Raw genomic sequence first — 15,037 nt, forward strand, 5'->3', positions numbered from 1 at the left:
CGGGACCGGCACGCCGAGACATCCATCACGCTGCTGCAGCAGGTGCCGATGGCTGACATTAGCTGGGGATGCCCCACGTTCCTCTGGCTGCCCGAGCTCTGGCAGGAGAACCTGGAGCGGCTGAGGGAGCTGGGGTTGTTCAGCCTGGAGAAGAGGAGGCTCAGGGGAGACCTCATCGCTCTCTATAGGTACCTTAAAGGAGGCTGTAGCGAGGTAGGGGTTGGTCTGTTCTCCCACGTGCCTGGTGACAGGACAAGGGGGAATGGGCTAAAGTTGCACCAGGGGAGGTTTAGGTTGGATATCAGGAAGAACTTCTTTACCGAAAGGGTTGTTAGGCATTGGAATGGGCTGCCCAGGGAAGTGTTGAGTCACCATCCCTGGAGGTCTTTAAGAGACGTTTAGATGTTGAACTTAGTGATATGGTTTAGTGGAGGACTTGTTAGTGTTAGGTCAGAGGTTGGACTAGATGATCTTGGAGGTCTCTTCCAACCTAGGTGATTCTGTGAAGATGCTCAAAGTGCTCCCGGAGCCAACAGAGGAGGTCAGCGGGGCTCAGGGGGTGTTGAAGTCGTTCAAAACACCCCGAGACAGGTCTCCACCTGCACCCTTCCCGTGTAACAGAGTTAACCCTTCTCTGAGCAAAGTTAACCGGCACCAACTAAGGCTGTTGCCCTTCCCTCCTGCCCCTACCCAGACCAGCAGCCTAGCATTTTAACACAGCACCAAGTCCTTAAACTGAGGGAGCTTGCCCTATAATTGCAGACCTCAAGCTGCTGTAAAAAGGCCCAGAAATGCTCACTGTATTCATCTGTCATGCATCGGGGAAGAAAAGAACTGAAGTAGTAACATTTCCAAACGGCAATTCATCTTACACGAGCAAAGCTCAAGATGGATCAACTTTACCAATGAACAGGCAGTATAAAAACGGAATTTAATATCGACAGTGCACATTTGGTCGGTAGGACAGGTGAGAAGTGGACTACCTGCACCACACGACCTTAAAATCAGGTATCTGGGAAGGAGACGAGGTGGCTCTGCGAGCTCTTCCATTCAACGCACTACAGTCAGGAGAGCAGAGACACCTGAAGAGACGAGGAGAGGCAAGGAAAATACTGGGGTACTGCCCCCTGTTGAGACAGGGGCATATGGACAGAAAAATAAGGACTTAAAAATTAACTAAGACCTTAAAAAATACACAGGAAAATAGAGTAAAGAAAATAACAGCTTCTAATAATTCAGGGAACTTGAGGCTGAGCTTGAAGTAAAGCAAAGCCAAACTTTTAACAGAGAAATATTATGTTGCAACACAATCATGCTGTCAAATCCGCTGCCACAGGAAGTCACTGAAGCCAAGGGTTTTACTCAGATTCAAGCAGAAAACAGTTATTTAAGCACGTAACAACGCTGAGGAAAAAATAACACACACGGCTGAAGGAACCTCAAGTTTCACAGCCCAGGACACAACACAACATCCCGAGAGATCACCAAGGTGTATTTGGCCATATAAATGCTGGTCCCAACCCAACCCCACAGCGGCCAGCTGCGAATGCCAAGGGAAGAGCACGAGCAACAACCAAACCAAACCAAACCGTGCCTTGAGTGAGCCGAATGCTCCATACTGTTCAGCTGTCTTAGGGCTGGCATCTGCCAAGCACCTAACCCCAAAAAAGCACCCAGTGCTGGCCAGCTCCCAAAGCACAAGGCATGCCTGACGTCGTCTCTGATGCTGTACGGTTTTCATTTCTTCTCCCACCTTGCAATTTTATCTTTGAGAACAACAAACTTATTTGCAAAAACAGAAGCTCAGCCCAATGCTTGGAGTCAGTCCAGGCAGCGTGTCGTCCCGACCCACGGGAACGTGTCTACCACGACCACGTCAAGTGATAGGGGAATGAAGCCGGAACACTGCATCTCTCTTTTAAACAGCAGTCCCAGTAACAGTGAATTTCAGAAAATCCCCTTGGCACACTTAAATTAAGAAATGAGAGAACAGTTCTATGAATTCTCTGATACCCTCCCCTCAATTAAAAACAAATGAATCTACATTTCCAGATTTCTTGATAACATCGTGGATATCTGCATATATGCACACCTGGTTGCTCCAACTTTGAAGCTGGCCCTGCTTCCAAGTTTGGACACAGTACGTGACTTCCAGAGACCCCTTTCAACCTAAATTATTCTGTTTATACATAAAACATTCCCAAACATGACACAGCAATGCATTATAACCCTCATTATAACTAGGGATTGCAATTTGGATTCCCTTATAGGCAATTTATTACGCTCTTTGTATTCCTTTCACAAATCCGAGTTTAATTTCTTCACGTAGTTAACTGTTTCCTCTGCACCCACTCCCACAGACCTTTACAAGCAGCAGCACAATAAACTCAAACGAGGACACATGACACTGAACGCTTCCAAAGCCTTTGCTTTTTGACCACCGTTGTAGAGTTAGCGGTGGGCAGCTGTCCTTGGACAGGCAGGACGAGCAGCACTCCAACACAGGTATCCCTGGAGTTTTGCTTCCTTCATAAAACAGAAAATAATGTTTAAAAAACCCACGCAGGCCTGCACTGCTCCGTGGGCAGAAGCAGTTACTGACCTGTGGCTGTTGCTGCTAAGAAGCATCCCAGCAGTCGCACCCGACCCGCACCACCAGCTGCCCAGATCGGCGTGCAACCAGGAGCCACTCCGGTCCTGAAGCACCACGTAACCTCTTTCTCCTGGTGGGAGCGTTACTTTGGGTCGACGCTTGCCAAGAGCTTCATAAAAACTTGTCACTCTGCAGGTACTTAATGTCTTTCAGTTGCCCTTAAATTTGGTGGTGCCATCTGACGGACTAAAGGAGTTATTCAAACAGCAGAAGACCAACAAAGGAAGTAATTGTACGGGTCTTGTGCCCTTAGTAAGCCCAGCTAAAAATGCACGGAAACTCTTAGGTCATGAATCTGCAGAGCATGCCATCTGTTACAAACACAACTCCCTCAAAGACCCCGAACCACCTGTGAACGTCATCACATTCACTCACGAGAGACATGAGAAAAGGAAAATAAACGATACCGCTAGTTCTCTCACAACACTTCTACTACAAGGAGTAAGACACGATCTTAGAAAAGGCGTGGGAAGAGAGCATACACACCTTGGGAGACCTGGGACAGAACTCATGTCCACTGCTTTCCAGTGACCCCTGCCAGCTACAACGGGAACAGCACTGCTCAGCTCCAGGAGCCACCACGGCCACCGACCTGGTCCCACACAGCCACCGAAGCCTCTTCACCTCATCCGCACGCTCCTCAAAGCACAGCAAGATCCTGTGTCCCACTCCGAAGCTCTCCCAAAACCCACACCGCTATTTGGGCAGCCGTGGGTGCAGCTGGGCCGACCGCCGGGGCGAGATGAGCAAACTGCTCTGGGAGAACTGACTGACCGGTGGCTTATTCGCCCGTCCCACTGCACGTAATGCGAGAGGAAAAACATCCTACTGCAAACACTGAATTCAAGCAAGCAGGTTTCCAAATTCTTTTTCGGATGACTCAGAGCCTATTTTGCCCTTTATAATATTTATACCCAGAACACAAACATACGTTGGCACCAAAACATAGCAACAGAAAATCCAACTGCATAAACGTTCCTCTTTAAAAGGGGATCAGGACCTTAAACGCACCACTTCCAAGCACCGCTCTCAACCTTCGCTTGCAAAAATGAAAATTGTTTGCGAATACCGTACAGGAGAGCTCTGGGGGGAAAAAAACATCAGAAGTGACAGAAGTATGATGTGCGTACGGACATCAGCTCGTAAACACCTTACCAGAACAAAAACAAGGCTTCTCGGAAAAGGACTATCCTTCCCAGGGAGTCTCAAAGAAAGAGGTAAATCAAAGGAGATCGCTAAAACCTTCTGAGCTACAGAAATAGCCAAATCCACAGAGCTATTTATAACCCAGAGATTTACTCGCTGACCACTTTTAGCCTCCAAGCCCAGCAAAACAAAATCATCTCATGCCAAGCGGCACCGCACACAACAGAAACGTGTCCTCCTGCCACCAAGCGACTGTCCTAACCACGGCCCAAGACACCGGGGCTGCCTCGCGAGGATTAACGGGTTATTTCAAGCAATGCACTTCTCCCCCATAAAACAGACACCACCAGCTGTTTATCAGCATCAACAGGAAGATGTAAGTGGGCAAATTACCGATGACACACATCATTCCTATTAGAGACGTGGTGCGCCCAAACCCCGGCACGAGCTGCGTTTTCTGCGGGGATGTTTCATCGGAAAGAATTTCAGAACTTTAATTAAAGCGCTTGCAACAAGTCGGGTTTTCCAATTAATTACTTTCTTCGGTTAATTATATCGCAGATGGGTAAGATGCTGGCAGATTTGGAACGAAATGAGGCGGTGGCGTGGCTTTTCAAGTGACCAGTGATATGTAAAGGCTGTAAAAGACGGAGTGCCAAGCGTGGGGCTTAGGAATAAGGGCTCAGAGCGTCACTACACCTGATGCACCTGAGCTATGCACGCTCGGGGTGTGCGCAGAACAAAAGCAGCCAACACCTGGACGGCTCTGCTACCGGTAACCATTTCCCCCAGTGCTCTCGCCTTTGTTTCTCACAGGAGAAAAAAAAAAAAAAAAAAAAAAAGAAATAGCAAGTGAAGAACTTAGCAGGAAACAATACGATGGAAGAAAATGTAAGGCACGGGAAGCGCAGCCCGGCGTTTGGCTTGGGAAAGGCGGGCACGGCGTGAGGTGCGGGCGGGCAGGCGCAGGGAGGGGGAATAAAACGGTAATAAAGTGGGGGGGGGGGGGGGGGGGGGAAGGGAAGGGGGCTGAGGGAAGGGACCGAAAGGCAGCCAAAGGGGGGGGGCTGGGATGGAGAGGCCGGAACTGAGGAGATGGGGGGCGAGGGGCCGGGGGGGGGCGAGGGGCCGGGGGGGGCGAGGGGCCGGGGGGGGGAGAGGGGCCGAGGGGGGGGAGAGGGGGCCGAGGGGGGGAGAGGGGCCGAGGGGGGGGAGAGGGGCCGAGGGGGGGAGAGGGGCCGAGGGGGGGAGAGCCCCAGCTCCGGCCCCAGCCCCCGATCGCCGCCCTCCCCTCACGGCCGGGCCGGGCCGGGGGAGGCCGCGGGCCTCAACCCACCGCCGCCGTAAGGGCCCCCGCTGAGGGGCCGCGGGGCCGGGCCCTTCCCCAGCCCCTTCCCCCGGTCCCGTCACGGTCCCGTCACGGCCCCCCCCGGGCGAAGCAGGCGCCCACGGCTCCCCCAGAGGCTGAGGAGAAGCGGGGGGGGGGGGGGGGGTCCCGACCTTACCGCCTGCCCGGCGCCGCGCCTCGGCACCGCTCGGTGCCGTTCGGCTCCACTCGGCTCCGTTCGGGTCCACTCGGCACCGCTCGGGTCCGTTCGGTTCCGCTCGGCTCCGCCAACGGCAGCGCGGGGAGCGCGAGACTGAGAGGAGGCAACAGCTGTGGGAGGGGAGGGGGGGAGCGAGGCGCGCGCCGCGGGGGCGGGGCCGCGGCACCTCAGTCGTGCAGTCCCCGCCCACCTCGGTGGGAGGGGTCGAGGGGTGAGTGGCGGCTGTGCTGTCCAATGAGAGAGGGAGGGGGGTGGGGGTTGTGGTTGATGGGTGGTTCTTGATGGTGTGGGGCGGGCGGAGTGATAGGCAGCCGCAAGCACGAATGGGCGGTGAGGAGGAGGGAGGGAGGCGGGATGAAAGCCGAGCCGCAGCCAATCGGGAGGGGGCAGCCCCTCCGTGACGGGCCCGCCTGCAAACAGAGCGGCGGGAGGCGGGCTTTATCTCGGGCGCCGTCTGAGCGGACCAATGACAGAGCGGGACAGGGTGATGAGCGTCCGCGCTGCCCAATGGCGAGGCGGGACGCTGCGCGGAGCTGCGTGCGGCCTGCGGGGCCCGGCCGGGACGGGACGGGTCGGGCTGAGACGGGCCCTGCCCCTGCGGTAGGTGGCGGGGGGACCCCGGGGGGGGGCTCCTGGAGCCCTGTGAGGGGTCTGAGGGCAGGGGCGGGAAATGGGGGCAAATAGGGAAAAATAGGGGGGAAAGGGGGGTAAAATGGGAAAAATAGGGGGGAAAATAGGGAAAAATAGGGGGGAAATGGCAGAAAATAGCGGGGAAACGGGGAAAATAGGAGGGAAGTAGGGGGGGAATGGGGAAAATGAGGGAAAATAGAGGAAAGTAAGGGGGAAAATAGGGGAAAATAGAGGGAGCATGGGGAAAATAGGGGAAAATGGGGGGAAAATAGACGGAAAAAGGGGGGAAGTGGGGGGAAAATAGGGAAAGTAGGGGGAAAAGGGGGAGATGGGAGAAAATAAGGAGGAAAAAAGGAGGTAAATTGGGAAATAAGGGGGAAAATGGGGGCCAGCCGAGCAGCAGAAGGCCTGTGAGGGACCCCGGGGCTGTTCCCAGGTTCAGTTCCCCCGCCAGACCACTTGGTGTGTCCCTTAATTAGCCTACAGTGCTGTTTAATTGGGCTTCCCTCTCCTGAAGTTAGTTAAACACCAGTCAAGGCTTACGTATAAGCTCGTAGATCAGTTGTCGTTACTGTAGGGCTGAGCGTTAGGTTAACTCCTCTGCTTTGTTTTTTTCCTTCTGAAGGGGCTATAATTAGCTTATGGGACGTTCTGGTTATTTAGAGCATCCCACCAAGGTCAGTAACGGTACTTAGGCAGTGTTTCTCATTACTGATAAACTCCACTTGCTGCTAATTACAGGAGTCCTGTAAGGAGCTGACAGCTTTTTTAGTTCTGCACCCCGCCTTTGACATTGCTTCTTCGCAGAAGAACTGGTTCAGGCTTGTACCAAATTTGCATCCCTCTTCCAACCCGAACGTCTTCTTGGGATGGCTGCCTCCAGCTGGGAGTCTGCAGATCCCCTTCTGCTTTGCTAACAAAACGTGGTCAAGTGCTCTGTGTGATCAGACCTTCATCACTACGCCAGCTGCATCCCCAGCTATCAGTCCGTAGACTTTCCTAGCTTCCTGTACTTGGGGTACAGGGCTATAAGATCTCAAAAGTACCCCTGGATTCTTTGAGTTTGCATCCTCAAAATGTAAAATTGAATGGAGCCTTGCAGTTCCTGTCCCATTGCGCAGGTACGTCTCCTGATTAGATCAGTGAAAGGCAATATAATGTCCCCTGCTGAGGTTTTTTGTCTGTGCTTTTTAAAGTTGTGTTACTAAGTGTTCTGAACAATTAAGAAAATTGAAAATCTTCTCATGAAGTTAGCAACCTTCATATTGGGTAGCCCTATCTAATACCTCATTGGTAACTTTCTGTTTTCTCCAGACACTTGATAGCCCCTTCTTTGAGTGTCGATCACCTGATACTAAGAGTGTTGAATTCCTTCCAGGCCCAAGTTTCCAGCCTGTTTCTTTGGTTTCTCCTTTCTCCAGTTTGCTAATGACAGATTCTCCTTCTTGTACTATCTGTAGCAATATTTCTAGAACTGTTTTTTCTGGAATGTTTTGATGAAAGGATTGCTGAAACAGGTTCAGGTCACCACTGTCTTCACTGTAGCCACAAACTTGTACTTGAGGATACTAGAAATGTTGTCCAAGTGCAGGAAATACTTAAAGCAGGTCATAATAATTGTTCTGTAATCCTCTCTATCTGCCAGCTGGTTTAGGTGTGTTCCTACAGCAAGAAAAGAGCAATGCTATCTAAGCTTCCTTCTAATTTCTCAGCTTAATAGCAATTAACTCCTGTGCAGAGGTCACCGCTCAGCTCCACCCCTCCTGTAAGGATGGGGTCTCGGTTCCACCTCTCCAGTAACTGCCTTTCTTCAGACCTTCTGGCAATCCACGCAGAACAGAGACACTGAAAAGTCAAGTACAAAAATACCAAACTTCTTTTTTTTTTTTTTTTTTCTAGTTCAGCTCAAGGAAGTGGCCCGGGTTGGGGTCACCCAAGTGCCAGAGGGAGGAGATGCGCTTACAGCAACCCCAGCTTTGCTTAGTTTAGGCTTGGCTGGATCTATTCAGTAAGAGAAAACCCGCTGGTTTGCTCGAAATCTAATCTGTCCAAACTTCAGACCCAGCCTGAAGAAAACAGTAGGTCAGTTAACTGTGTGTCAAGAGGCAGGTCGCAGTTGCGGCGTGGTGTTAGGGGTGCACAGAGCCGTTATCCCCCAGCGGCTTATCCTAACCAGCTGAGCCAGCAGTGGCTGCTTCCTGCATCTGGTTCCGATGTTTGAGTACAAGCCCGGTTCAGTGTGCTAATTTGGGGGAAAAAATCCGAACTCGGTTAAAAAGAAAACGCTGCTAACAGTTTTCTGCATGTTCAGAGAGCTGAGTAGGCGTCATGGTGTGACGTGAGGCATCAACAACCCTGTGGAGGAGGCAGGAGGCAGGGCTGGTCCGGCCCCTCTGGCAGCCCGTGACGGTCGGGTGCTGCAAGCGAGCTGCTCTTCTGAAGTAGCCTAAAGGCTTTGTCCTCTGGAACCAGTCGAAGTCCAGGTTCTTATTCAAGTGGAACTAGAGCAGTGGTGTTCTAGAATTAATTTTTATCAAGCTTGCAAAAAAAAAAAATCTCAGATGTTTACAATAGTTAAGACCCCTGTTTTAGCACTGTGTCACTGCCATGCAATTGCCCATCTTTGTAGCATCCGTTATGAAGGTCATAATTCTTCCTGCTTTAAAGCTGGTACTTTAGACCTGCAGCAGAATCCTTCTGGCAGACACGATGGTCGATGTCTTTCATTTAGGCATATAAAAGCTTTTATGACTGTAATGGCAGCTAGATACTTGTGTCTGTTTTTCTTCTGTCATGACTACACTGAAACTTAAATATGCTACCAAGCCACTAAGTTGATTTGGCTGAAGCAGAGTCAGTCGATGTCTGCATACTTCAGATACTTGCCAAAAAAGCAAATGTTATCCTTAACTTTTAGTATTTTAGGGCTGCTGTTGAACAGTAAGTAGTAGTTAGCAGAGCTTTCTGGCTCAATTTCAGACCGGGTCACTTCAGCTGTAGATATTAGGATCTTTCAGATACTTTTTTACTTGTCCTTGTTAACTGGCTTGTATTTTAGTGTGGTTATTTATTATGGACAGGGAAGTGCTAGCTTTATTTTCAAGGGTTAACTACAAGTGCCTTGGTACTGGAGGAAAATAGATCTGAACGTATTCTCAGAACACAAAAATGCCTAAATGACTTGGACAGCTAGTCTGGGTTCAGAGCGTCGCTTGTTTCAAACGGAGAGGTGAGTTGTACAGCTGCTGCCTGAGGGCACTCCGTGTTGAGGGTGGGTGGAATCAGGACAGGGTGCATCGCTGGGAATGGGAGCTAGAAAAGAAATGCCAGGACACAGAGCATGTAGCGAACGTGGAAGGGGTGGGAAAGCAAGAAATGAGTCTACTTTACAGATTATGCCTCATTGTTGATACCGTGGTATCTTTTGATGCCTGTCCCTCCGCTTTTTGTGTTCTTAGGGTGTTGCTGACCACGGGAAGACTTCCTCTCAAAGCTGTTTAAATGAGAATGTCCCTGGCGCAAAGAGTACTACTGACATGGCTTTTTACGTTGCTCTTCCTGATCATGCTGGTGCTGAAGTTGGATGAGAAGGCTCCGTGGAACTGGTTCCTCATTTTCATTCCAGTCTGGATATTTGATACTATTCTCCTCGTTATGTTAATTGTAAAAATGGCTGGACGGTGCAAGTCTGGCTTTGACCCACGCAACGGCTCGCAGAACATCAAGAAAAAAGCCTGGTACCTCATCGCAATGCTGCTCAAGTTAGCCTTCTGCCTTGCCCTCTGCGCTAAACTGCAGCAATTCACCACGATGAAACTAGCCTATGTATTTATCCCCTTGTGGGCCTTGCTTATCGGGGGTATGGTTGAACTTGGATATAATATCTTCTATGTACGAAGAGACTAAGCTGTGTGGGGTATTCAAGTCTGAGACTGGTACCGAACTGCTGGATTATTAGTTTTGCCACAAATGTGATCTCTAGAACACCACATAAGAAAATGCTCTGGAGACTTCATCTAAACGAGGCTGGAGACCAAAAGTAGACTTGTTCCATTTTTTATTTTAAAATGGTCATACATGCTCTTGTAAATAAAAGTATTTGTTCAACATTAGGTGTTCTAATAGGGTTGTTTTGTCACACAGAATAAAACTTAACCTTTTCACGTGCAGGTGGATCTCAAAAGGAGCCCCAGCTGTTCCATCCCAGAGCGGTCAGCACCTAGCTCTTCCTTACAAGGGTTACCCTCAGTTTTCTTATTTACGCTGCCGTCAAGAAATAACCGGGTAAGGGTACTTTCTGTGATACGATAATTTGCTTTAAGAGTCAGTAACAAATGAAAGCCACTAACAAGAGCAAAAAAGGAATAAAGTGACACAGCATTTCCTTTTTGATGGTGAAAATCCTCTTCCAGTGTGGAAAAAGGTTTGGTTTTTTTAACTGCTGGTACACAGACAAACAGTACGTTTACTGGACCATGCCAGCGGGTTTATGTTCAGAGAAAAAAGGGACCGCAGTGATTATGATTATCTTTCCAAGTAAAATGTCACCACTTCTCTAAGAGACTGAAGCTGCTGGGTGGGTCCTGTAACATGTTTGTGCCAGCAGGAAGGGGTACTTTAACAAGCAAGACGGTTCTTAATGCTGTAGGGTATTAAAGCCCTGGAGGTAAAGCCTTGGCTTTTTGGAGCAAATGTGCTTGATCAAGTAACAAATGCAATGAAGGGAATTTTTGGGGAAGAGCTGGAACGAGAAGCCTGTTCGGGGACTGGAAGTGCTCTTCTGGGAGCCAGGGTAACGTCAAGTTCTAACATCTAGGGCATAATGAACGCGCTTGCTGAAAATAGGGATTCATTTACATTTCCTGCGTGTAATGCAAAGAGCCAGGGAAAAACTGCCGATGGTAACAGGAACTGACTAGATCAAAGTGTCTCATTCATAAAATTTTAATTAGCTGCACTCAGCTGGAGCTGTCCTTTAAAAAGGAAAGGTCCTCGGCTATGGATTTTTTGCTTACTCTTCAATCACACGCAGCCAGACATAAAAACATAGGAACCAGCTGTCAGAGCCCCCTGAGGCGACTTTAAGGAAACAGCCTGTTCCAGACTAAGGTAATGGGTCTTGATTTAGAACTTCGGGTACCAAATGGTTTTTAGAAAGGATCTAACTCGAGGCTGCTTCAGTGCGGTTGTCTGTCCTGCCTTGCTAACAGGGAAGCCAAGGAATGACAAAAAAAACAACTCTTTCTAATCCTTAGCTGTTAAAAGAGCTGTATAAAGTTGCAAAGTACCTACAATAAAATTAACACAGCAACTTCTGCTAAGCACATCTGTGTGCTCAGTCCCAGTTTACAAGCCTCACAATTTACAGGGAGCTGAAATGAATTCTTCCCTTCAAAGGGGGAAGGAAAAAAAAAAACCAGCACTTTCATCCGTTTAGTAGCAACATTTCTTTTTGTGGGAGGCGTATCTGAGCGCTGCTTAGCTCTGAGAAACCTTCAGCAGTTGCTGTGTGTCCAGGATAGGCACTCGCCCACTGAAGAACAGGCTTCCTGTGTCATCTGTGTTAACTTCAAACAGCACCTGGGATTAGGATCAGCTGGGGGCACTGGGGAGGAGGAAGGGCATTCCCCCCAGCGCAAGGGCCCAAGGTCTCGGGCCTGCCAAGGATAGGAAATGAGAGAAGAGCGTATATAAACACGCATAGATACGCTTACGTTGTATGTGTGGCATAGAGACTATCCTTGATCTGTACACCAAATCCAGCCCTCCTCCACAGTACGTCCCGTGGCTGGCAAGCTGGACTTCCTGTGAAATGTTCACTGGGTGCCTGAACAAATGATGGAGAAGTGAAAGGGGTGCAAAGACACCCTCCCCTCAAGGCTAACTCCTCCAAACCACCTTAGAAGCACTGCTGCAAACGCCTAACAAGCATTTTGGCTAACGTGAGGTGGGCTCAGGCCTGAGTAAGGCTTCATCGGAGAAGGGGCCAGAACGACAAGGGCCCTGCTTACGGTGCTTTGGCATGGTACAGCACCAAGCATGAACCTGAGCAGCCACGGTCTTCCCGCAACTGAGGAATATCACAGAACAAGCAAAAAAAAAAAAGCCTTGACGTGATGCCAAAAAACCCCACGCTGCTCAGAAGAGCAGGGCAGCCTTCCTCACTCAAACTGAGCATATTAACAAATTGTGGTAACTTTGCTGATGGGGGAATAAGAACTAGCCTCATCAGGACTGCACTGTATATTAGCAAGGTGAACAGCAAATAGCAACTGTGCCCCTTTTAACAGCTCACCTATTTCACAGATGCAGCTATTATCTGGAAGTTTAGCAGCTCCAGTTCACTAGAACTGAACATGGTTGTTCTAAATTGTTAGTTGTTCCTTATCATTGCTGCCTCTCATTCAACAGAAAAGGATTAACAATTTCAGTGTTGGTTTGTTGGATGTTTGTGGGTTGTTTTTTTTGGAGGGGGGGGTGGGGGGGGACTTTAGGGTTTGGGTTTTTTTTTTTTTGAAAAAAAGTTTTACTTAAAGACCTTGAAATCAACTACTGTGATTCTGAAGGCTGAAGCAACAGTTACTTTCTGGTGTCCTACACAAAATAATTTAGCAGATGTTCTTATGATGCAGCCACTTGGAAGCACTGAACTGGCCGAGTTCTTACAGAGATACTTGGGTAAGAGGAATATCCCTTTTGATTTGGTGTGGCCCATCAGTTTTAACCCTGACGTAAAAGTGTTGCTGTGACACCTTTGTACAAACCCCTTTGTACAATCACTCATCATTTTTTGTGATATCAGAACCCCACTCAGAAAGGTTTGACAGACTTCGCTGTAGTCCACTGTGACCTTTTCAGAAGCTGTTGCAGAAGTTACAGCTACTCACAATTACCACATTGTCCAAGGCAACTGTTCACAGCTGTGAAGCACAATGAGTACTTCTCACGCTTCTTCTTAAATTTACAGACTCACCTAGCCATCATTAAATGAAACAAACAAAAAAAAAAGCAGGTTTGATAAAGTGCGAAAAGCAGATTTGATAGTGTCAGGAAAAGGGAAAGCTGATGCTGAGATGGCTCATACTGATTTACCAGAAGCAGTCGCCAGGAGGAAGTCACTACCTGCTGACCTCGCGCACGTGAGAACACCTTTTTTCTCAGTTGTCCATGTCACACTTGACATGGGGTGTGGAGGAGAGAGCTTTGCCATCCACCAACTTGTTTTAAGACAAGTGAAAAGCTTGTTCTTCTGAAATGAAACAAAATATTTATCGTATGCTGATGATAAATATATATTATCTGTATAATATATATATAGATGGCATATATATGGTGATACATAATCTACATCATTTATTTCTATTCAAATCATTCATACAAGCTTGAACACTTTGGCATGCACTGTAGATGAGCATCTACTTGTGTCTGATCCAAGAAAATAAATACTAGATGCACATGTATAAGAGGTCATGAAACTAAGTTTTCCCATCATTTATATTGCTCTTCTTGACTCGTCACCATCTCAGAGGAGTATAAAGTCTTCTGCTCTTGTACTTGGAAGATACAGCTGTGTGACGTACATCCCAAACTAACTAAAAACGCTGTAAGAATCTGCATACATGCATTCAGTGTGCTGCTAGGCATGAACAGTATTCAAAAATAAGATAGCACAGGACTAAGTTACAGAATCACTTAAGAGATGAGAACAGTACTATTTCTGACAAATATGCAGAGTAATACAGAAGCAAAAGTGTAGAGTAACCTCATGGAAATTTTCACATTTGCCCGATATAAAAGTTGGGGTAAAGATTTCGGTTAAAAACCGGGGGTACAGATGGATTTATCAAAGTGAGATTTTGACACTCCCACCAACCCGGGATCCTAACCACATTAGGTGGTATCTATTTTAACACCACTACGGTTTGAGAACAAGTAACATTGCTTTTCAGTAGTAAAGCTCCCGAATAACTTGATCCTCAGAACTACATCCTTTGCATTTATTGACATGGAAAGCTGAGTCAGTCTTTGCTTTGTTTTAAACTAAGGTAGAGATCGAAATAACCAGACAATTTCTGCACCGAGTTAGAAAAAACAAGTCTGTACCTTTTTATTGTACCTGTATCATCTGAAGGTTTGGATGAAGTCAGTCTCATGTACGAGCCCTTTACACCTAAAAAGGGCCAGGCTATCACCCAATGATGAAAAGCATCAATCTTGGTGGATTAAGGCAATTTAAGGAACCACTGCAAATGGACACTACAATACTATTCAATATCAATATAAAATATTATCCTTGTACTGAATTTGGCTAAAGGGCAGAAAAACCCAGCACTGAGTAATGCTGTTTCCTTCAGTCTGCCTTTCCTAACAAACCAACATCACAACCGAATGGCAAACGTAAGAAAACCCTTTTCATTTAGAGTGGAATGACAACATAAGAGCCAGAAACAATCATAAACGAAATGTTCTAGTCCTTTGGTACATGGAAGCTTCTATCTGATGTCTGACTGAAGGTGACTATGTCAAAATAGGCTATAGCTTTAGCAATGTTGCTTTGTGGCATTAGTTTTCCACACCTGTGTCTAATTCACAAGGTTTTCTTCTTCTCGAGACACTTACTATGGGATACCTTTCTCAGCTAACTGCCCCATTTTGTCCAAATGCAACCAGATTCAAACAAACTGCCATAAGAAGCAGTCTTTATAACACCAGTCTAAACTCTACTGAACATCACATTTTCATTTAGGTGGACTGGAAATTAATCGGTAAAAGTAAACATATCAAAATAGTTTTTGAAAAATAAAACTTGATAAAAATAGAAGTTTAATCTGCTGTTTTAATCGATGTTTGTATCATAACTGTACACCAAATATTAAAGGACTATTTAGGGCTAATGACCTCAGCAGCAGGCTAATCTATCAGCATGACCGGAACACAAGACAACCAATGTTTACCTGGCACTTCAATACAGCACAGCGCTAAAGCAGAAGAAATATTAGCATCATATTACAGAGCAAAAACAGCGGCCACAAACTAATACACTAGGTTTGCAGAGTCCACA

At 47.6% G+C, this 15,037-nt stretch overlaps 2 protein-coding genes across 9 annotated transcripts in view; one reads left to right on the forward strand and one right to left on the reverse strand.

Annotated features, from left to right (window-relative positions):
* The window catches only part of PHTF2 (putative homeodomain transcription factor 2), a 67,748-nt gene extending 62,305 nt beyond the window's left edge, over window positions 1-5,443 (reverse strand). The window contains exon 1 of one of the 4 annotated variants that reach the window (XM_035549255.2): window positions 5,305-5,443. The gene's annotated coding sequence lies outside the window, so the exon portion shown is untranslated. Of the gene's footprint in view, window positions 1-3,139; window positions 3,779-3,808; window positions 4,361-5,304 lie in introns of those variants that run through there. The other 3 variants (XM_035549257.2, XM_035549261.2, XM_035549256.2) reach the window with 3 other exon arrangements.
* A 364-nt stretch (window positions 5,444-5,807) lies between these two features.
* TMEM60 (transmembrane protein 60) lies at window positions 5,808-10,088 on the forward strand. 5 transcript variants are annotated; one of them, XM_035549264.2, is made up of 4 exons: window positions 5,844-5,946; window positions 6,718-7,097; window positions 7,876-8,058; window positions 9,435-10,088. In XM_035549264.2, the coding sequence occupies exon 4, from the start codon at window positions 9,478-9,480 to the stop codon at window positions 9,880-9,882; it is 405 nt and encodes a 134-aa protein (XP_035405157.1). In that variant the 5' UTR covers window positions 5,844-5,946; window positions 6,718-7,097; window positions 7,876-8,058; window positions 9,435-9,477; the 3' UTR covers window positions 9,883-10,088. The 5 variants fall into 5 exon arrangements, 4 of the variants coding, with proteins under 4 accessions (XP_035405158.1, XP_035405157.1, XP_035405156.1 ...); XR_004779034.2 differs by having other exon boundaries at window positions 5,837-5,946; window positions 6,718-9,205; XM_035549263.2 differs by lacking the exon at window positions 7,876-8,058.
* The last annotated feature ends 4,949 nt before the right edge of the window (window positions 10,089-15,037 follow it).

Source organism: Cygnus atratus, chromosome 1, assembly GCF_013377495.2.
Source record: "Cygnus atratus isolate AKBS03 ecotype Queensland, Australia chromosome 1, CAtr_DNAZoo_HiC_assembly, whole genome shotgun sequence".
NCBI classification, from domain to species: Eukaryota; Metazoa; Chordata; class Aves; order Anseriformes; family Anatidae; genus Cygnus; species Cygnus atratus.

Excerpts from the sequence above, each read along its gene's own strand:
- TMEM60 (XM_035549265.1), top strand. The coding sequence starts at position 9,478 with ATGAGAATGTCCCTGGCGCAAAGAGTACTACTGACATGGCTTTTTACG.